The sequence below is a fragment of the Nothoprocta perdicaria genome, unplaced genomic scaffold (assembly GCF_003342845.1).
Source record: "Nothoprocta perdicaria isolate Ctin4 unplaced genomic scaffold, notPer1 scaffold_32, whole genome shotgun sequence".
NCBI classification, from domain to species: domain Eukaryota; kingdom Metazoa; phylum Chordata; class Aves; order Tinamiformes; family Tinamidae; genus Nothoprocta; species Nothoprocta perdicaria.
This window is the reverse complement of record NW_020455555.1, coordinates 389408-410550: the sequence shown is the minus strand read 5'-3', so window position 1 is coordinate 410550 and position 21143 is coordinate 389408. Positions and strand designations below refer to the sequence as shown.

General features: G+C 42.5%; 2 protein-coding genes across 6 annotated transcripts in view; both read right to left on the bottom strand.

Moving 5' to 3' along the window:
• The window catches only part of TSPAN14 (tetraspanin 14), a 78597-nt gene extending 78110 nt beyond the window's left edge, over positions 1-487 (bottom strand). Inside the window, exon 1 of the mRNA XM_026043002.1 lies at positions 468-487. The gene's annotated coding sequence lies outside the window, so the exon portion shown is untranslated. The remainder of the gene's footprint in view (positions 1-467) is intronic.
• A 5995-nt stretch (positions 488-6482) lies between these two features.
• Positions 6483-16971, bottom strand: PRXL2A (peroxiredoxin like 2A). Of its 5 annotated transcripts, none has more exons than XM_026043039.1 (6): positions 16922-16971; positions 11646-11825; positions 11113-11207; positions 8878-9018; positions 7900-8064; positions 6483-7750 (listed from the first exon to the last, which is right to left on the bottom strand). In XM_026043039.1, the coding sequence occupies exons 2-6, from the start codon at positions 11821-11823 to the stop codon at positions 7652-7654; spliced, it is 678 nt and encodes a 225-aa protein (XP_025898824.1). In that variant the 5' UTR covers positions 11824-11825; positions 16922-16971; the 3' UTR covers positions 6483-7651. The 5 variants fall into 5 exon arrangements, with proteins under 5 accessions (XP_025898824.1, XP_025898825.1, XP_025898822.1 ...); XM_026043040.1 differs by lacking the exon at positions 16922-16971 and adding an exon at positions 16575-16664; XM_026043037.1 differs by lacking the exon at positions 16922-16971 and adding an exon at positions 14503-14553.
• Between the last annotated feature and the right edge of the window lie 4172 nt (positions 16972-21143).

Genomic DNA, 21143 nt, shown 5'->3' with positions numbered 1-21143 from the left:
CGCCCAGCCGCCCCTCGCCCTCCAACGGTTGCTCCTTAACGGTCGCCCAGCCGCCCCTCGCCCTCCAACCGCCGCTCGCAGCCAATAGCTGCCGCTCAACGGCCGCCCCGCTGCCGCTCGCGCCCCAGCGGGCGCCCCGCCGCTCCCCCACGGCCACCTCAGCCGCACGAGGGCAGGGACACCCGCTCAGGGAAACCCGCAGTGAGTCACTGACTCTCTTGGCCGCCCCAGCATTTGTTGTGGGTCAGTTTTCTAGCAGAGATAACAGCGTCAGCCGGGCTCTGGAGGGCGCTTAGGAAGCTGCCGGCGTCTTGCACGTACTGCTCTCTGCAGCCAGGGTCCTGCCTTGCCCCACGGCGAGGGTCTTGYAGTTGGGCAGCACTCCCTCCTCAGGGACTTGCAGAAAAAGAATAAGCCCACCGGGAACAGCAATTTCAGGACAGCCATGGARCACAATCTGAGCTTACCTGAAAGGCTAGAACATCAGAAGGGAATACAGAAGAAAAAAAAAATAATAATAAAAAGAACCTCTTTCCCCCCAACCCCAAAAGAGTATCTTGAGTCAGCAGGATTTCCCAGGCTTTTTAATCTCCTTTCAAGGTCCAGGCAGGAAAAGGAAGGAGGAGCTGACTCATGTCTTTTAAAGCTGTGTGGTGAGCTAGGGAGAGCTCACACCTGGGGTGAGTTCACACCTCAGGACACTGTGGAGCCTGGCACGTGAGGAGATGCTCTCTTTCTGCTCAACCTTCTGCACACATGTGGGAGATGGCCCCCCCAGGCTCCTACAAGCCCATCCTTATGTTGAGCTACCCAGAAAATGCTTTCTGGCCTCCTGCCATCAGTGCTACCTGCTGGTTACTTCAGCTTCTCTGTCTCAATCTACCTTTTCCTTGGTGAGCATCCCTTTCTTAAACTGTGGAAGAAAGGCCCTACCTCGTAAGTCCTCATAAGCCTCAAGCACACATATCAAAAGCAGTAAGGCCTGCTTTGGTAAGGGATTTCGGGAAGCAGGCTGGATGTGGATGAGGATATACACCGAGTAACTTGCTATAAAGCCATGGCCATGGACAGGAAAACAAAGTKTTCATCAGGGATGATGCTTTGTACACCAGTTGGTTTCCAGTGTAGCCAGTAACTCRCTGTTTCTATTGAGTTTCTCATTCCTTTCTCCTCTATGTCTTATGATCACTTTGATCACAAGCCAAGGAAAGGCCTGCGTTAGCCTCTTTCTATTCCTTAATTATAAAGCAAAAAAGTATTTTCTTTAGTGTCTCACTAACTATGAAAACTACTGCACGTTTATGTGCAGTAAGGCAAAGTTAAGGAGGGTAGCCCAAGGCCAGAGGCATTGTGAGAGCCCTTTTGGTGCTCTCTACACTTCATCAGTTACAGGCCTAGAGATTTGAGGCTTACTTTTCATTCCTAGATGAGTAGCAGCAGCTCCTCGTGGAGATGGTCGCAGTATCATTGAAAGTTTGGCTAGAGGGTGAGAATAGTTGAGGGAATAAAGCGAGCTCAGTGCTTCATATATGTGATCATCCTCCACTGGGTGAAGGCTGACAACTAAAACAGTGCTGCTTAGAATACACAATAATAATAATAATAATAATAAATACCCCATAAATGTGCCATAAATGCACAATTCCCTCCCTCACATCTATTTGATGAGGTTTGTGGATGCAGACAGATAGCATAGATAGTGCACCAGCCACGCGCTGGTCACATTATCAAGATTCCTTCTTAATCTTTGCCTGCAATTGTTAAAAGAAATGTAAATAAAGAGGTTTTGTTTACTTCTTCAAAGCTCAGATTCTGACACAATCTCATGATTGGAAGAGATTACATTTGTGAATGTCATGCACAAGCGTCATCACTAGTGCGTAAAACCAAAGGCATGAAAGACKGAACATTTCCACAAGCACAGCTAGATTCCACTAGCTTCCTTTGCCCCTCAACACTCTTGCAGATCTCCTTTGAGACTGGAGAAACACATCTTGTTCTGAAGATTGTTGCCCTGTAGCAGGTCCCCTCGGCTCCTCTGTTTGCAGGCCTTCCTGAGCTTGCTAAAGGCTTTTTAGAAGCCAAAACAAAAATGAATTGACTGGCAGACCTGAAAGAAGCTAAAAGATGCTAGAAGAGGCATCTGAATTTGGAGCAGGCTATAAGTAAGCAAGGGGAGCTAGGAAATTTCACTTTAAGTATTAAGGTGGTAAAAATAGCTAGAAGGGCTAACTCTATCTCAGAAGTTGCTGCTTCAATCACCTATCAGAGTATTGAGCTGCATCCCTAGTGAAGGCCAGAGCCAAGGCAGAAAGCTCCAGGATGCTCTTTCTGTAGGAGACAGAAGGATGTCATATCCTTCTGTCACAGAAGACAAAGGATGCAAGAGTAGTGTCTACRATTTGGCAAGGGAGACAGTTTTGTTGATTTAAGGACTGCAGACTTAGGGAGTAGCTCCCCTGTAGGAAAGTAAGTGTACAAGCCTCCACTATCACCTTCTTTATTAACTTGCTCTGGCTGTGCATCACCAGCACAACCAACATTCCAAGTACTAGTTTGGTATAACCTAGTCAGTAGATTAGGGATCTCTTGCAGTTTAAAACAGTCTTGCAAAATGGTCTGTGTTAGTAATTCACAGAGTAGTTGAATTGATTGTATTCAGTGTTAAAATGGAGACGGCTGGAACGAACTATCTCCATGCAAATTTCCAAATTATTTACCTTTGCCACTGCCGCTATCTCTGTTCTGTATGCCTCACTGATGCTAATGAAGTTAGGGTAAAAATCTCATCCATCACAAACACAAACATTGTAAGTGTGAGAGCAAGTGATTTAAAGATAGTCACTTCAGCAGTTAAAGAGTGTAATGGTACTGCAAAAGCAAAAATGGAAAATTTGATTTTGAATGAACTTGTACAGGCCTAAGTTCATAATTTGTCACTGCTGTTTCCTCTGGCCATTACAAAACATTTCCTGAAATTAATRAGTAGTAATGAAAAGTGCCAAGTTCACAGCTATTCACTAATTCCACTGTATATTTGATAGCATTATCAGCAGCAAACACAACCTTGCAGTGGAGGAAATCCTTATTTATGCAGAAAGGTTTCTGGAAATCTTAAGTTACTCTTGGAATTAACCATGTGGAGATTAAGAGAGATATAGGTGTGGGGATGAAAAGCCCAGACAAGCTAATGAGGAACTTTAAACAGTCTCAGATATTACAAACTCAGTACAACTAAAGCAATTAATTGAAAGCTAAAGCTTTTTGGGAAAGACTGTTATAAAACTGCCAAGAGCAGCTAGGGAAAAAAAAAAAAAAGGCATACATTTAGATAGAATATTCTAGAATTAACTAAATTTAGATTGGACCCCTCTTTTTAAGTTAGAAACTGTGATTTAACTTAGTTCATCACACTTGCACATTTTCTCCATTTTCCTCGCTCCCTCTACTGTTAGGAAGCGGCCATTGCACTTCTCTACTCCCCCGAATAAGCTTCTGACAGAAGTGCTTTTAGAATAGAGGAAACCACTGAGGTACTGCCTGTATCCAAAAGGAGTATTATCAAAATATCAGTGAGGATTACAGTGGGTTTAATGTTTTTTCCCCCACCATACTCCTTTATATATCACAGAGTGTACCATTGAAAACAGCATATTTTTACTTTTCTTAATTTAAGGAGGTGAATATCCACAAGAGTAATAAATTTGCTGGAATAGATGCCTTTCCCAAAAGCTAGAGAAAGCTAGCAGTAATCTACAGTGTTCAGCTTCTGGTATCTTCATTATACAAAATTTTTACTGCAGAACAAAGCTCAGATATACCACCCGCCTTCAGTTAGGCTGGGGAAGTAATGCCATCCAGTGGTTCAGATATAAAAGAAATGAACTATTTCTTTCTATTTCTAACAAAATGCATCACAGAAAACACTTGGAAAATGGCACAGACCCTTTGGYATTCTTCTCTCCATGGATATTTGCAAATGGTACAATTTGCAGGCAGTTTAACAGCACCAGGAATGCATAATCTACACAGTAAAACAAATTGCAGGAGAGGAAATAAAAACACCCTCTGAGACAGACCATCTTTCTAATGCATTTTAAATGACCGTGCAGATAGGAAACAATTTATATTTTTAAAAGGACAAGTAAAAACCATCTTTCTCTATTACATTTAGTCCACTGATTTCACAGCATTTTCCATTTTTTTCTTAACTTTGTTTTCATCCCCCCCTCCCAAAAAAAGAAGAAAGGAACAGAATGCTATGAAGAAAGTTGATTTTAAAGAAAAGACTGTAAGGGAGTTTGTTGCTGATTTTTCCTCTGAAGCCCAGAATACTCAAACTTTCAATTATTAGAGCTGCTTAATTCAAGCAGCTTCTGCGAGCCAACTGAGTGTTGAATTTGATGTTGTCTTTAATGTAATTCTGGAATGGTTAAGATTTTGCAAATATATTGTGTTAAAAGAATTTTAAAAATTAATGTATATAACTATTAACTATAAGAAACTGAGCCAGCAGAGGTAGCTGTTGCTACATCAAAAGTCAGTAACTTAAAACATTTTTAAGGAATGTTCTGCTTTTAAAGTAGAAAATACCTTCTTAAACCAGCTAATTCCAATCTTGTACTTTCCAACCTTGTAATTCTCAGCACTGATATTCATCCAGAGTTCATTTATTTTTCATTTACTACTTTTCATTTTCATTCCCTTAAAGACTKCACATCTCAAATTTCTATTAATGGTTCCTAAGAGTTTTCCATCATCGTTACTTGTATTTGTTCACATGGAGTTCAAAAGGGGGGTGAATCCACTCCAAATCATYCAAAAGTAAGCTTGAAAAAACATATTATCAATAATAATAATTCTGATATTTAAAATGCTATTKTAACAATTTGTGGCTCCAAATTTTGAGTTAATCTGTGAAAGACAGGTAACAAAACTTTGAAGTTTGGCTTATGTAACTCGAGAATTGGGAAGAAATACACTGTTCCTGCAGCTGTTTACATGAACTGTCACTGTTAACAGTCACAAAACACACTCTCCCAGTTCCCAGGGTCTCACGTGGTTGCCCCGTACGTGCCATTGCTGCCACTGCTGAAACTGGCAGGGCACAGAGAACTCACAGGCTTCACAAGTATTTTAACAAACACTTCACAAAATGAATTCAGGAGCCTTTAAAAAAAAAAGTTTTTACACCAAAGGTAGGTTTAGCTTTGTTGAAGCATTAAAATGCTGGGTACAATGGCTTCCTGCCTCTATTTCCAGGGTAACAAAACCCTTGATAAAACCATTACTGCTTTAAGTGGCCATGGTAACCTTATCTTAGATCTTCAGCAGGCTGATTTAAGAGAACCAGAAGCCAATTCAGTCAGACCAGATAGAAGCCAATTGCACACAGAAAAACCATAATGTCAGAAACCCTCCCCTTGGAGGGGGTGCTTTCAAGATTTACTAAGTTATAACAGCACTTCATTTTATCCTAAATTTCTTAAAATTCATGGGACTTCCATGCACCAAGGACTGTTTCTGCATTTCACATTTCATGTTTGTGAAATGCGTAAACAGCCCTTGAAACAAGGCCACAAATGCAGATTTCACTGAGAGCAGTTTTTTTAGCAAAATGTCTTTGCAAAGACATTTTTACAAATGTCTTTGTGCAAGGGCTGTGCTCTGCAAGTGGCAAAACCTTCTAGGTCCTACTAGAAAGAAATCTCATGACTCAGCAGGAGCTGTGAYTCACATATCTCCTCCCTTTAGAAATGAGATTTTATTAATAGCTGCTTGCAACTATAAGAAACAGTAGCTCCCAGACATTTCCTTCAGCACCTCATTTCCCTCCACTTGCACTCCAAGTCACAATATGACAGCTGCAAACAAGCAGGCATTTACATAACGTTTCACACATTATAGCTTCATAAAGGAAGAGTTTTGGGAGCTAGTCATCAAGCAAGGCCTCATGACATGGACATTTCCTTTCAATCATGGGACCCTGATGAGGACAAAAGCCCTCAGACCCTTATTYCTTGGAATGAACTCTTGGTAGCTGTCGTTTCTGGAACTCAAAGAAGTCCAATTCCACTCAGGCATTTTGTACCTCTAAGCACCCAGTGGCTTTTCTGGACATCATTACAAACACCAGGAACTTAAAAACTAGGAACACTATACAAACTCTTATTGCATTTAGCCCCCAAACCAGGTGGGGGGAAACCATAGCTGATTTAAGATGTCTCACCTAGAAATATTGGAACAAAGCCTCTTCGTTTTTCAGAGGGGAAAAAAAAATAACTACAAACAGATGGTGGGGAAGAATGCTGCTCATTAAAATGGCATACCTCTCCAATAGGAAAAATTGTCTTTATATTTGCGCATACACAGCAATCTAATGCATTCTTACGGTTTATAGTTTGCCACATCAGATACCTTTATGTAACACCACAACAGTCAAGCAGCTATACTACAGAGCATCAGTATATTTGAGCAAAAACATACAAGTATCTAGTTGAATTTTCTAAGGCAAAGGTGGGAAGAGACACAAATGTGTGTAGATTTTGTCACTGCAAGAAGACTGGCCGTAGTCAAAAAGTTGTCTTTTTTAAACCCATAAGAAAACAGAATAGCTGCTTGGTCTGATCTTCTGCCAGTACAGAATTCTAATTCTAGCTTAATGGTTTTGCTAGCTCAATGTAGTCTACCGCTGGCATTTTCCCAAAGACACCAAGCTTTTCATATGCTATTCCTCAACTACTGAGGTATGTGCTGGGTCACTTGATAATTTGCCCCAATTTAAACAAGCACAATTTTAAAATTACATTTAGAAACAGCAGCACATTTGCAAAACTCATGCTGTCCTTCAATGTTTTTATACTAACAATTTTAACACTTCAATCTACATATATATATATCTGGTTGTGTCTGCAATGGTTCTCAAGGATCCTGTTGTGCAACACTCCGTATGTTTCTGGAAGCAACACCCCAGCCACTCTATTAAAGAAATTAAGCCTTCTATGCTCTCTCATATTGTTCCCCTTGCTTTTACAATCTTACCACACAAAAGTAACTCACCTTGATATCACAATTACATTTTCAGTCAACCTCAGAAGTCTTTAATCTTCGTTACAGAGAATCACAAAAAGAACTGAAAACCCAGAGCTAAAACTTAACTACCACGAAACTTACTGGGTGGATACAGTGCAGAATCTCAGAATAATCTAGGCTGTCAGAATTCAGTTTCCTGGAAATAGATGCATTTACAGGTTCACAAACAAGTGAAAAGCAACAACTTTTCATTTACATAAGTCTTTATTATCCTTTGACCTCAGTTGATACTCAGTTACTCGCTTTAACAGTGTTTTGTTCCCCTAGATAGACAAGTTTCGACTGATTGTCTCTAACTGAAAACATCTAGGCTACATCAGATTTTAGACCCAGCCTTTCATTAATACAGTCAGATCCAAAAGACAAGTTGAAATCCTGACCACCTGAAGGGGAGAAAAAAAATCCATGAGGGTTTTCATTAGTTATTACATTTTAATGGAGAATCTTTCCACTGCATTGATGACTAAATAGTTAAGCAGCAATTAAATTGCACGTTCAAGATGCAGATACGCTCTACATTTCAAGCTGCAATCAGAAACATATGCAACTATTTTCCAGCTTATGAAGCTTGTGGTTTTATCTTCTCAGCAGCTTCAAGAACAGATGGAAGGCGGACTTTGTCTCCAAATTCCTTCTCACGATGCTCCAGTATCACACCCTAGTCGGAGACAAAAAGAAGGAAATTTATTCACTGATCTTAGTATCTCTCCACAGCAGGAGGAGTTCAAATGATCAATAACTGAACAACACCAAAGCTGCCTTTGGGCTCTCGGGAAACATGAAAGGCTTTTAAAAGGCCTGCAGTACCTGTCTTCCTGCCCCAATCACATATACTCCTCCCAGCGTGAATCCTTCTCCTTCCAGGTTACCGCTAAATCCATTTCTCCAAGCACGGAAGAAATTCTGCCAGACTCCAAAGCGGAAGAAGCCGGACATCATCATTTTTCGCCTGCGAGGGCCATAGAAGCCTTTCTGCAGTGAAACAGGAAAATCTCAGCAAGCAAACAAAGCCAATTAAAAAGACTTTTCCMTCACAAATTAAATTCACGAAACCAGCAAACCCCATATCCAAGAAGGGTTTCAACAAAGGAAAGCAAATAGGCAAACAGCTAAAAATAAACTGCATCTGAACAGATCTCTAACACACTACAGGACAACTCACTTTCTGCACAGCCACAATGTTCCATGACATTGGTGGAACACATTTTTAAATAAACTCATCTTTATCTATGCTAGTATTGTATTCTTTCAAACATGCAGGGCAGGGACAGAAAACAAAGTTCTTTCCAACTGCTTTTAAATATTAGATACTCTTTTTCCCTCAGAAGCCTAATAATTTCTAAACCTCCCTTCTAATATAAGGATTGGAGCAGGCCCAAGATTTTGTGGGACAAGCCACAGCACTGCAATTTGGGCTGTACATGATGAACCAATTACACCTTCATCGTTAGACACACATCATAAACACCAGCAAGTCACACTGCCAGTGGAAGCAAGGAATACCTATTAAGAAGTCACACTGTTWACCTATTAAAGGGGAGGGGAAGAATAATCCTGCGGCAACATGTTATCAGCACATGGCTACAGAATTGCTTGTAAGCCATATATGATATATAAATATAGAAAAGCAAAGCTTATTAACTTCTTAACAATGCTACTAAATCCTGTTCCATTTGGACCACACTCTATCTATATTACACAAGCTCTTCAAAGAGAGCATCCATAAGCTTTTCTAATTTTACTTATTTTTACACAGAAAGATATGGAACACTGACTTCATGATACCTTTTCATCCAGAAAGATTTCTCCTTTGAAATAATGCTGAAAATCCTCCACTTCAGTCCCTATCTTCTCTTTCACAACAGCATAGAGAGGGACACCCAGCTTGGAAAGCYGAGGTTTCAGAGAGGAGAGCTCGGAAGCCTCCTGAGACAGGAGAAAAAAATATATATATATATGTCAGTCAATGGACAGAAACTGAAAGCGCCACCTTGAATTTCAGAGTGTCAGAAATATATGYAAGTGTGAGGTGCAAAACAAATGCAAAAGAAGTGTAAATCAGATATTCAACCTAGTTCTGCTCCTAGACAGACCTTCATCAGGTTTGCTGGAATTTTCTTTATTTGCAGAGACAGAGAGAAAGAAGATTTTTTGAGCACTTACTTGATAACAGTAAAATCCTAGAGAAATTGTGGAGAAATTGTAGTTCTAACTCAAAGCTCAATTTATCTTGCCTGTGCTGGGCTTTCAATTTTAAGTATTTACAGGACAGTGAGAGATACTGCCTGCATATCATTTAACTTGGCACTTTGCCAGGCTACAATTCCACATCCCAACCCGCTGGCCCCCCGCCCCCAAGCAAAAATACATCATTATCAGCCTCTTTGCAAAGCATTGAGGGCTTTATGCCACAGCACACTATACAAGAGATACAGGAATGAAGATGCATTTTCCTTCCAAGATTGCCCCGTGAAAATGATCAAAAAAATTYGTTATATGTCTTCAGTACCCACAGGTACTGAATAAATAAATCAAAGACTGGCCATGGTAAATATGTTTCTTCTCACCTTAAATGGAGGGAGGCCATTTTTAACTGGAGAGAATTCCCCTCAGGGAGCACCACAGGCACACAAAAAAGGACACAGTTTATGCAAATGCCATGCACAAACACCAGTCGGGCAGGGAAATGCCTTCACAAGGGCTTGCCATGCATCTAGAATTGACTGAGGACGGGCAGTGACACATAGCGGGTAACGGGTGAGAGGCCATTAGAGAAAGTCATCAATAGGTGAAAGGGTAAAAGCTGCATTCCAAAATCGGTGACGTTTCTAGAGGATATGGAAAAGTATGAATCACCATCATAAGCAAGCACTGAGTAGTGGCTGCTTCAAGCAAGCACGAGCCTTCAAGCATCATAGCTTAACAGATCTTTCCCTTCTATTCATATAGATATGCTAAATTTTTTTTCTTCTCATTTTTCTCTCCCCTATTCTCCTGAACAAAATGCTTTATGATCTTTTCTAAAGGGTTTTAACTACAAATTTGTCCCCCTTTTTTTTTTTGGATGGTGTTTCCTGTCTGCAGTCAGATGGGTTGGTAGCACATTCTCTTCCTGTCTATGCTATTCCTGTTCAAATAAGCAGAGAACTTTAATCTTGCACCTTCCATGGGCTTTACACATACTTATGGAATTATTACTGATAGGAACAGATTACTTAACTGACTACAATATTACTCCACATTGTAGAGTAGTGAACAACAAGATAATAGCTACTTTTCCCCCATAGCTATATTAAAAGAAAAGTTAAGGTGCAAATTACGGTGCTGGTCTTGGAAACCTTTAACATTCAAATCATACTTTTAAGTGTCTCTTCCCACGTACACTCAAGAACCCCAATAACAACTTAAGGATCAAGCTTTGTTTTCCAACCTGCCTTGTGATGGAGCAGGAACAGTTTGAAGAGACTGTCTGTGAGGAAACAGTGATTTTATGTAACACATTCTCCTTGACTTCTAATTTCTCACACTCCTGCCTCCAATCAAGCATCCAGAAGAGCAAGGGACACTGCTTTATGCTCCTTTATGCTCCCTGCAGAGTTTTGCAGATAAGCTTTGTCTGTTGGATTTCTGCCAAGCTAAATGTGGGCTACTTTTGACCAGAGACTACCCAGCTCACAGAGTTTTATTCTGAACACGTGGAACAACTAAGTTACACCAAGCACCATCAATCTGAACTGGGTAGTCCCTACCCCAAATTACCTGGGCAGACGTAAAAAGCCCTGGCAGATGTAAAGTTCAGATATCAATGTTCTCAGTAGGAAAAGGCTCTGGACCTAGACCAGCTGCAAAGAAAAAACTAAAACTAAGTAGGTTGTGAGCTGGAATCCAGTTTGGACTAGAAAACAAGAACTTTCAGATATCTCCAATGTATTTGATGAATGTCCCAGTTGCCACCTGCCTTTAAGGTGAACAATGTGAGTAGAATTCAGCTCTTCCTGCTTAATCCCCAAGCCCAAGTACCTCTCTGCACAAAAATCATCCAGGTCTTCGCACAGCCATGATCACTGCACCATTCTTCTTCCATAGTTCACCAGCTTTGAATGTTCTTTGTTCTGCTTATATGAGAGAAATGGCATTAAAAATAATACCAGCCACTCTTGCTTACAGTGATTAATCCTTTAAGGAGATGAACACAAAGCATTGCAGAGCATTCCACATTTACATAGTGCTATTATAACAGAGTGCTCCTTTTTACAATTATATTTCTATTTAAAAATAGATCTTCCAGAAATGACAGTATTAGCAGCTTTTCCTTTACCAGAAATATCTCCTACCAAGGATACCTAACTACTTCCTATAACTGGAAACACTAAGATAAACCCTTGAGACAACCAGTGTGACCCACACAAAATTGTCTCCTTTACAGATAACCCTCACGTAGGGAAAAAATAACCTGTCTAAACATACTTCCTTAGAGTTTCCAACTCTGCTCTTAGAAAAGTTCTTAAACAAATGCAATCATCAAAGGAGGGCTCAAATGTCCAGAACCTTACCTGGTTCCAAAGTTTTTAGTTCTATCTCCTCTAAGAATTCCAGCGTAGCCTTCTCTGGCTTGGACAAAAACAAGTCGGTGTTAGCAAGGACGATGCCTGTTACAGCTGCACCGATTGCTCCAAGGCCAACAGACCACATGCCCATAGTGAAGAGCCCAGTGTCAGACACGAAGGACATTTCTGCAAAGTAAAAGAAAAACGCAGCTCAGACTACAGAGCGGGTTTGGAGGTAGACAAGAAGGAATTGGTTTAAATCCACACAGGAAATGGACCTTGTTGGGTTCACTGCAGATGTTCTGCAAACTTCTGCACTGAACTGGGAGCTGGGAAAAGATGTCCATTTCATTTCAGTTCTGCTCCTGAGCTACATCAAGATATCACAAGATACCTGCTACTGCACTGATAAAAACATTCATGACTTAAGTGCTCAAATACAATGGTGTGGAAGGGGATAGAAGTCTATGCATTAAAATACAAACCATAACAAGGTTTTATTATTAAATCAAATTACACTAAAAAAAATGAATTCTTTAAAAATGTATCTGCAGAGTAAAAGAGTTTCTTTCTCAGTTGAGGTATACAGTGAATTTTACAAATACACAGCAGAAGACTTTAAAAACCCATATATACACACAGAGACTCAGATTTTGGCTTCTCTCTCCCCCCCCCCATAATTATACGTAAATAAATATATTAGTGTAACAGGCAATATTTTTTCTTACAACTCCACATTATAAACAAGACAGTACAGAGCCAACAACTGAGCAGCATCCATCCCCACAGGCAGAAATAACAGGCTTTTCACCAAGCTGACATTATTAGGCACAGCAACCCAACATTACAGACATCCTGGACAGCAACTCCTAAAAAAAAAACAGTTGGTTTCTATTTTTACTAACGCATTTTCTTTTCAGAAATCACATCAGGAACAAACCACTTGAACTCACACCCAGGAGTCAATAACAACAAGCAATGTTGCAATGAAAGATATTACACGTGGTGGCTCCCATCACTTGTTAGTGCCCCACGTTTGGTAGCAGTTTTATTAACGACTAGGCCCGCTACTCCAAGAAAGCTCCCAAAGGCCTATCTTGACCCTTGYGCATGTTTCACAAGCCCTGAGAGGGCTGACAGCCACATTCCTGTGAGATAGTATCACTTCTGAGGATGCAGGAAAGCAAGCTTGGCCCTGCAGCATGGGCAAATTTCAAGACCCAACTGTAAGCAATATTTGCTATAAAAGTCACCAATGTTTGCACAGTTAAAAAAAAAAATCACTGTGCATTTACAGCACAACAGTTATGTGTTACAAAGGGTTATAGATTTGTGAAGTAGTTCCACCTCCAGCTTAAGCAACATGAAGAATTGATTTTTTTTCTAGAGCCACATGCAAAATTCTGCTCCTTGATATGCTGTTTTGGCAGCTATTGCCATCTGCGTATACTTTTGCACAAGAAAGAATTTTTCCTCTATATATACACACACAGGAAAAATGTAACTTATTTGAACTGCACCTGACAGCAAACCCTGGACACTGCCACTCTTCATCCTCACAAGCAGCTGCGGTTATAAAGAAAAGAACGAACCAACCAGAACTAGATCAGATGTCAGAGCCACACCGGCCAAAACTTTGAGGGAAGAAATCCCTTTCCMCTTCCATGTTCAAAAGTAGCAACACAGTAGCTTAGTTATCTGGAAACACACATAATCCAAGAACTTGAGCAGGAAACATGCGTAATAATAATGCAGATAAGAGAATCTACCCCGTTTCCTTGCCTGTCTCTAACACAGGGACATTCCTTGTCATTATCTGCTTTCTCTACATACTTTCTAAACACAACATCACAKTGCAGTGAGAACTCTTTGATACTTCGTTCTAACTCGTACCAGAGGCCATCCTGACGCCAACCTTTGTAACGACCAAGACATAACTCAAAATTTATTGGGGTAATGCAGCACTAACACTTGAAATGTCCCCGACATACCTGAGGGCTATCGCCCTGTTCCCTCCCAGCCCTTCCAGCTATTATGCAGCTATTCTTTGGGCTTGACTCTTGTCTGGTCCAGACCTGTTTTTCTCTGAATTCTTAGTTGCGAGGGGAAAGGGAGGAGAAGAGCCAGGGGACAAAACCAAGTGCTAATCCTTTGTGCAGTTCCGTGCACTTAGAAGGTCTTCCAAATTTTTTGACTGATTAGTGAGCAAGTTCTCACGTAGCTCTTACTACTGTTATTGGCATTGCTGCAGGCCAACGTCACTGCAATATTTCTCGCCCCACTCCATTTTAGTGTTGATAGAGATCACTAAACTCAGTCAACAGGGCTCTTCAGCGTAACTGGATTCTTTGCTTTCTGCTCAGTGACAGAAAACAGCTCCAAGGCTTGTGCCTGCTCAGCTACTAAATACACAGGGACATTAAAAAAGGCAGTTCTGAAGGAGRGTACTGAAATGCCCCCCTGCTAAGCAATAACCATATAAGGAGCCACTCTGAATAATCCACGTGGGAAACAACCGCCAGGATTATTCAAACACTCACTTGCAACCCAAGCTGAGCGCAGGCACTGCTGGTTCACTGAAATGCAAGCAAAGAGACTATAGAGAATCCAGCAGAGCATTTGCAACAGGCGGCTTCATTTCTTCTTAGGGGCAGTCTATTAATGCAACTTGAAGCTCCRAAAACAAACAGAAAGCCTCTACGCCCCTCCTTTAAACACCAACACTGCCATGCCTCCTTTAAACACCAGCMCTACTGCTTTCTCATCAGCACCCCGGAATTTTTAAACCCCAAGCGATACRTCCACAAGGAACAACAGGACCCAGCACCCCAGCAGCGCCCGCCGCTTGGCTCGGCGCACTCACCAGCGCCCATGGAGCCGGGGCCCGTGTCCGYCCCGGGCCGTGTCCGAGTGCGCGATGGGGAGCGCGGCCGGCCGGGCAGGAGGCCGGTGTCGCAACTCGCAGCCTCTCAGAGCGCTGCAGTTTGTGCCACGCTCTCCCTGCAGGGGCGTCATCAACAAGCTGCCACCCAATCCACTGCTGCACTGCCTTAAACATTTACATATTCATTTAAATGCTTAATTAGTCAACTTTTTTTTTCTCTTTTTAGTTAAACACATGGTTACCCTCTATGCTGGGGTGTAATGAGCAGAAACTATGGAAACCATCCACGTAGTTGAGAACATGGCAGTAAACCTTAACTTCTGTGTGTCTTATACATTTTTATAATTAGCATTTTCCCCATGTTTCAGTCCATTGTACTTCTAAGCCTCTCACACTGAATGCAAAAACAACACACACAATCCTGGAAACAATTAAGGAGTCATCACAATGTTGGAAAACAGCTTCCAATTAGAGAACTGTTTCTGTCTCTTGTCACCAGAGAACTGGTGAGACTGGTTAGATTAACCCAGTGTTTATATGGTAATTTATCAGCTTTACTAATGACACCTTTCACTAAAGGGCATGATTTTTTCAGGGACTCCCAGATTTGCAAGCTCTCAAACCTGCTAAAATCTCCACTCATTCAAACCTCCAGACGTGAGTGAACACTCCCCTTCACAGAGAACAAGCTGGGAGAAGAAAGAAAAGAAAAAAGGAAAAAAAAAAAAACACAACCAGCAAACAAATACAGGAAAAGCTTTCTCTGTGGCGATCGCAAGACCCTAAGATGTCAGGGAGTTGTTCTGTGGTTTATCAATACTCAGTTAACCAGTATTTTTAAAAGTTTAGTCTAATTCTTCTGTAAATGTCATTTGATGGTCTCTACTTCATGTCAAGAAGATCAAGTATAACACAGTTTTGTAGATGTCTCATTTCTCTTCCAAGCACAACTAAAGAAAAAAAAAAAATGTGATTAAGAGGATAGCTATCCTTAAACATTTATTTTATCAGTATAAACAGGAGACATCACAGCTGTGTCAAAAAAAAAATGCTGGAAAGTCTGTGTTTTTGAGTGCCAATAAAAGTCACGGAGATGGTTCTATGTTTTTCCTAAGAATACTCATGGGCAAAAGCGGGAACAGTCAGTGGGCTCTCACACAAGCTGGACGGCACTAGCACACGGCCCCCAGCCTGAAATGTTCACTCTTTGGTTGGTTTTGACCATTGCTTTCCCTTTCCYTCTCTCTCCTCCCTCTTTCAACTTCTCCAGGACATTCCATATTGAGGCTAAAAGTCTTACAGTGCTTTGTCACGACCTGCATCCCAAAATGCAAACTGAGCTGATTATATTTTATGAGACATTCCCCTCCAGAAATGAGTCATCAGATTACAAGTATCTTCACAAATCTCTTTGAATGAATATTTACAACGATCTAGTGACACAAAGCAAGACGTGACGAGGCCTTACATACCCGTCAGGGCAATGAAATGCAATGTCCTGAGCTGCCTTCAAAGTTTCCCCTGCTTTAAGTGCAGATGTGACTCGAGAACATCAGCAGTCCCTCCCTACCTCAGTCATGCCACAAAATCAACAGGCCCATACTGAAGACTTCCAGCCGTTTTGAAGTCATGAATATAAGCAGCTCACACAGCACAAAGGTTTTTTTTTTTTTTTCCTCTTTTTTGGGGGGGGGAGGGGAGGTCATAGAAAGACTCCACAACCAATCACCCCTTCTGTTGAGAACAAGGGTCATCTATTTTGTTCCAAATCTGCATGTGCTTTCACTACTTAAGTCGGTGCCAGGCTGTGCCCAGCTCTAGCTCTAGGGAAAGCTGCTGTCTCAAGCAGGCTTCTACACTCCTTCCTTGGAGAGGATACAGGAAAGTTGCTGTTAAACCATAGGACCTGCCCCACTCCAAGGAAGTTTTCAAGAATTCCAACATTGCAGTTGCCCTTCCCTTCTGAATGAGGGAGGGCAAAGGCGCTTGCACAAAGCTCAGAGATCTTGCAACTGTGCATGTGCTTTCAGATCAGCTTTCAAAGGCTGTACCTGGAAAAGTTTAAACCTCTGCCCCACCAGAGGTGTGGAAAGAGCCGTGCATGAGGCAGGAAGCACAGAAACGCACAAAGTCCGCATGGGAGGCTGCTGTGGGGACCGAGGCCGGCAAGTCACACACCGCAGCCACCTGCGGAGACGCACAAGCAAGAGGGCACCAGCAAGAAAGAGGACACCACAAACGCCCTAGCGATCAGAAACCAGCCCCGCAACCCGGGCGCCCCCGGGGACCTCCCGCAGGCTCCAAAACCCAGGTCGGCTCCAAGCCTCCCCCCGCAAGGAGGGCGCAGCGCCCCGGCCGCACTCGCAGCGCCGCGTTGCGCCCCCGCGCCCGCACTCACAGCGCCGCGTTGCGTTGTGCCCCGCGGCCCCGCGGCCGCCGCCGCGCTCTGCACCCGCCGGGCCCCTCGGCGGCGACGCCGGCGGGATCCGGGGCCCTGCGGGACGGAGGGGGACGGGCCCGGGCCGCGCAGAGGCGGCCCCGCGCAGGCCCTGCCTTTATATCGGTTTAAGGCGGCAGACGCGCCGGGCTGAGGGCGGGATCGCGGCGGCTGTCACCCGCGGTGCGTGATTAGCGGCAGGCACTTGCAAACGCGTTAATTAAGGCAGTCAAGAACACACTTGCTCGGGCGAAGCAGCCAATAACGTGTCACGGCAGCGCTGAGCGAGGGCGCCTTTTGGCTGCACCCGGTGGGCGAGGGGAAACTCAAAGAATTGCCCGTGCWGCCCCGGGGCGCCTTCCCACTGCCCCGTTCCATGCGGGATTGGAAAGGAGAATCCCCGCGGGCGCAGGCTGCCCAGCAGCTCCCGCTGCGCCCGCGCCAGACCTGCCTGTAAGGGCCCTGGAGGCCTCGCGAGCCGAAGCAGGGGCRGCACGGAGCGTGCAGCCCAGGCAGCCCTGCCGCGCTCCCTCCAGCCTGCRGCAACCAGCCACCTGCCTCGTTTACCCTCGGAGGGCTCCAGGCTCCTGAAGAGGCCCCGTGCGTTCAGCACGCAGCTTAACCTCCTGCTGAAGGGCGCAAGAAGCTCAAGCGGCTGCCACTGCTGTTGGGAAGCAGCGAGGAGYCCAGCGTAGGGGGTTAACAAGCCCCGCTTGCTGTGCGGGGAAGCGCTGCGGTCACACACGGTTGACCTCACTCAGAAAAGCACCCGAGGAACCGGGAGGCAGTAGCAGCATTCCCAGGCTCCGTGGAGGAGCTGGCCYACTGCTTTGAAGCACAGCCAGCATGAAAATAGACACATCTCTGCCACTGTGACATAGCAATTCTACCCAAAACATTATGGCAGTAACGTGAGATTGGCAAATGTTGTCACCCACCACCATCATGCAATTAAAACAATTTCTGCAGGCTGGCTGCATTCCTTTCTTCTGATTTTTACAATGGTTTTATTTTGGCTGTCAAGGGTTGGCAGTGGCAGATTGTAGCTCCATTACTTTTGTTGCCATGGTGAGCGCACAAAAGAAAAAAACTAAACCTTTTTCTTAATGACATTTCTGCACATTACAGCCCGAACTATCAGGCAGCAGCCCTCTACTATGTAGGGCTTCAAAATATGAGAGTAGCCAGTGTTCTTCGGAGAGAAAATTATCACAAGATGAAAAGATTTTATTGTTATTATTTCCCTTTTCTTACCAGGAGCGTGTTACAAGGCATCAGGCAAGAACAATGAGCTGTGAAGTTGTTCTGACTTCAACAAGAAAACTTTATGCAGTAACAAGAAAACTTTATGCAGAAAAATGTGAGCCCACACATCGATCTCATCCAAGAATATTTTATTTTATAAGGCAGAGAAATCCCTTGAATGCATGCTCAAATTTAACAGACACAGAACTCTTAAGAAAAAATGCATCATGAAAATACTGGAAGCAAACCTCTCAGTAGAGGTTTACTTTCCATTAAAACCTACTGGGTTGTGAGTGGAGTCCAAGCAGCAATTAGTCTGACTTCATCAGCCTGCCACTGCGGTCAGTCCTTCAGAAAGGTAGGGAGATTTTGGCAGGAAAGTTGAACAGGAAGTTAAAATATTTGTTTTTCCCTTCAGGGAAAAATACATTTTAGAATATTGTTTCTTTCTCACCTACTCAAGTCTGTTATTCACACACCCTGCCTCCTGAAAAAGGGAGTAATAAAGTCCCTGTCACACACTAAAATATATTTCACAGAGCAACAGGCAGTTCTCAGGCTTTTAATAGTGCATTTTAAAAGCACTTTGAGCCTTTATCATCCTGCTTTCATAATTCAGTTACAGAGCAGCTATAAAGCAGAGCATAATTCCACAAAAGGTTTGTTTATCAGGTAATTAAATTTCTGTAGCATGCCAGTGCATAATTCACCCCGCATGCACTGTATCAGTATCTGTGCTAAAACAAGATTCTAGTCTTACGAAACTTTCAATTCCCATACAGTGACAAACCTGCATGTTACTTCAGAAGTTAATTATTTCTGCTTCTTGTTGGATCACGTTTCCATAGATCAGCTTTAGATCAGGGGGATTGTTAGACACATAACTTTTCTGTATTGTGCCAGTAAGACTGGATGCATGAAGACAGAAAATACAGCTTGAATTTTCCATGTCATTTGCTTCTAGAAATATGCCTGAGAGGCAGACTGACCTAGGTTTGTTTCAAAGAGACCAGCAAAAGGCACTTGCTCTTTGGAAGCCACATGGCTGTAGGCATTCACAGCACAGTATCTTGTGTTCAACCCCATCTCAACTCTCAGGAATTAAAAGCACCAGTCTGTCTGCAGACATCCTGGACACAGGATTTTAGATTTATCCTAAGTAAGACCAGGGTGTAGTAGTCACTGAATAAACCAAAGGGTATTTTGAATTTCAGCCACAAGAGCAGTTCACAGAGAAACATCCAGAACAGACTGGTGCAAAACCCTCCATCTAGGCAGGAACAGGAAACAAAGAATTAGTAAATCTTCTTTGCTGGAATAGAGCTCTTTTGGCAGTAGTCTAATAAACACTYGGAACCACAGAAAAGCCTCTAATTAACACAATGCAAGAGGTAACCAAAGCTTTGCAAAGAACTGATAAGGTCATCAGGCTTTTCGTGTGCTTCTGGCTTCAAAATCTTTAGGCCAGGCTCTGCTTTGAACTCCTATCGCCTTTATAAAACAAAGGTTATATAATGCAGCAGTAAGGAATGGTGGAATTTATGCCTTTTTTCTCACGGCAGGTAAAAYATCGAGGCCTTGTAAGAGGAGTTACAAAAGGCTATTCTTGCCCAGTGCTATGAAGCGCCACAAGCAAAATGGCTTCTGAGCATCCCCAAATGCCATGGCAGTGGCAAGGCAGCAGCACTGTACTTTTGAGAGAACAGTTTATCAAGAGAAAATAGTCACTCTGGTAACAGTCCTGGTTAACTGCCCACAGATGCTAAGTAGTTCTTACTACAATCCTGGCCCAAAGTGTTTTGTGGTTCTTTTCCTTTACAGTTTCTGGGGCAATGCTGACAGGTTTAATTCCTTGCTATAAACCTCTGTAGAGTAGCTTTGCATCCTGCCATCTATTGAAGTCCTTAATAAGCACAACGCTGCTTGTATTGCTAGCACAGCTGAAATAAGGTGCCCTACATTATCTTTAAGCTAGCTAATTTCTATACTGAATCAGTGAGAAAATCCCATCAAGCTGTTGCACATGGGTAGCAATCCTGGTATAAGTACATTTTAAAAACATTACATGCAAAGCCATTCCTGGAGGTGGCTAAATTATTAGACTTAMAATAGCCTGCTGAACACCAGGCAATTTAGCTATTCCTCAGAATGAAGCGTTTACGCACTAAGGAGAAGCACGGGAAATTCTCTAAGAAATTTAGCCTTTTCTAGGAGYACATCAGCTGCTCTTAAAATCTGAAATCTGAGCAAAATATTCCATAACCTCTTCTGCTAAAAAATCTGGGTTAAATAAACAAAACTACATAATCAAAACTGTCGAAGCTGATCTGGATCATTGTGACAGAGCTTGGTTAGGAACCAAATACACATGCAATTCTGGCAGAAACCTCAGTTGTAACTTCCAGTGGTAATGAAGAGCTGGGCATAATAAACTTTTCCTCCAGCAGAGTTACAGCCAAACCTTGACCACAGCCTAAAACTTAATCTTATTACAATGAAGAGTATTTCTGTGCAACATTCTTTAGCTAAAATACAAATGCTTTACTATCACACTTTTTGTTCCTATTCCACATGTCTGTACTTTATGTTTGCATTTACTCTTTGTCTTTATAATAAAAACATCAGCCTAAGCAAGATCATAACCTGTATTTCCTATTTCCAATGTAAGATTTCCATTTTGTTGTCCGCCAGCCTCTTTTTAAGGGGTGGTGCTCATCTTTGGGAACACAGGCTGTTTCCATTTTGATATTTACAATTTTTTTTTTCTATTGTTAGCTTCCGTCATGACAGCTTCAGAGAAAAGCATGTAACAGAACACCCAATGCACAATCATTGGGTCTGTTAAGGGAATGTCAATGTGATGATATACATGTAAAAGGAAGTATTTTGTGCAAATACATTACAAAAAGTGACTCAATCCAGTAAGATACTTTGAAGT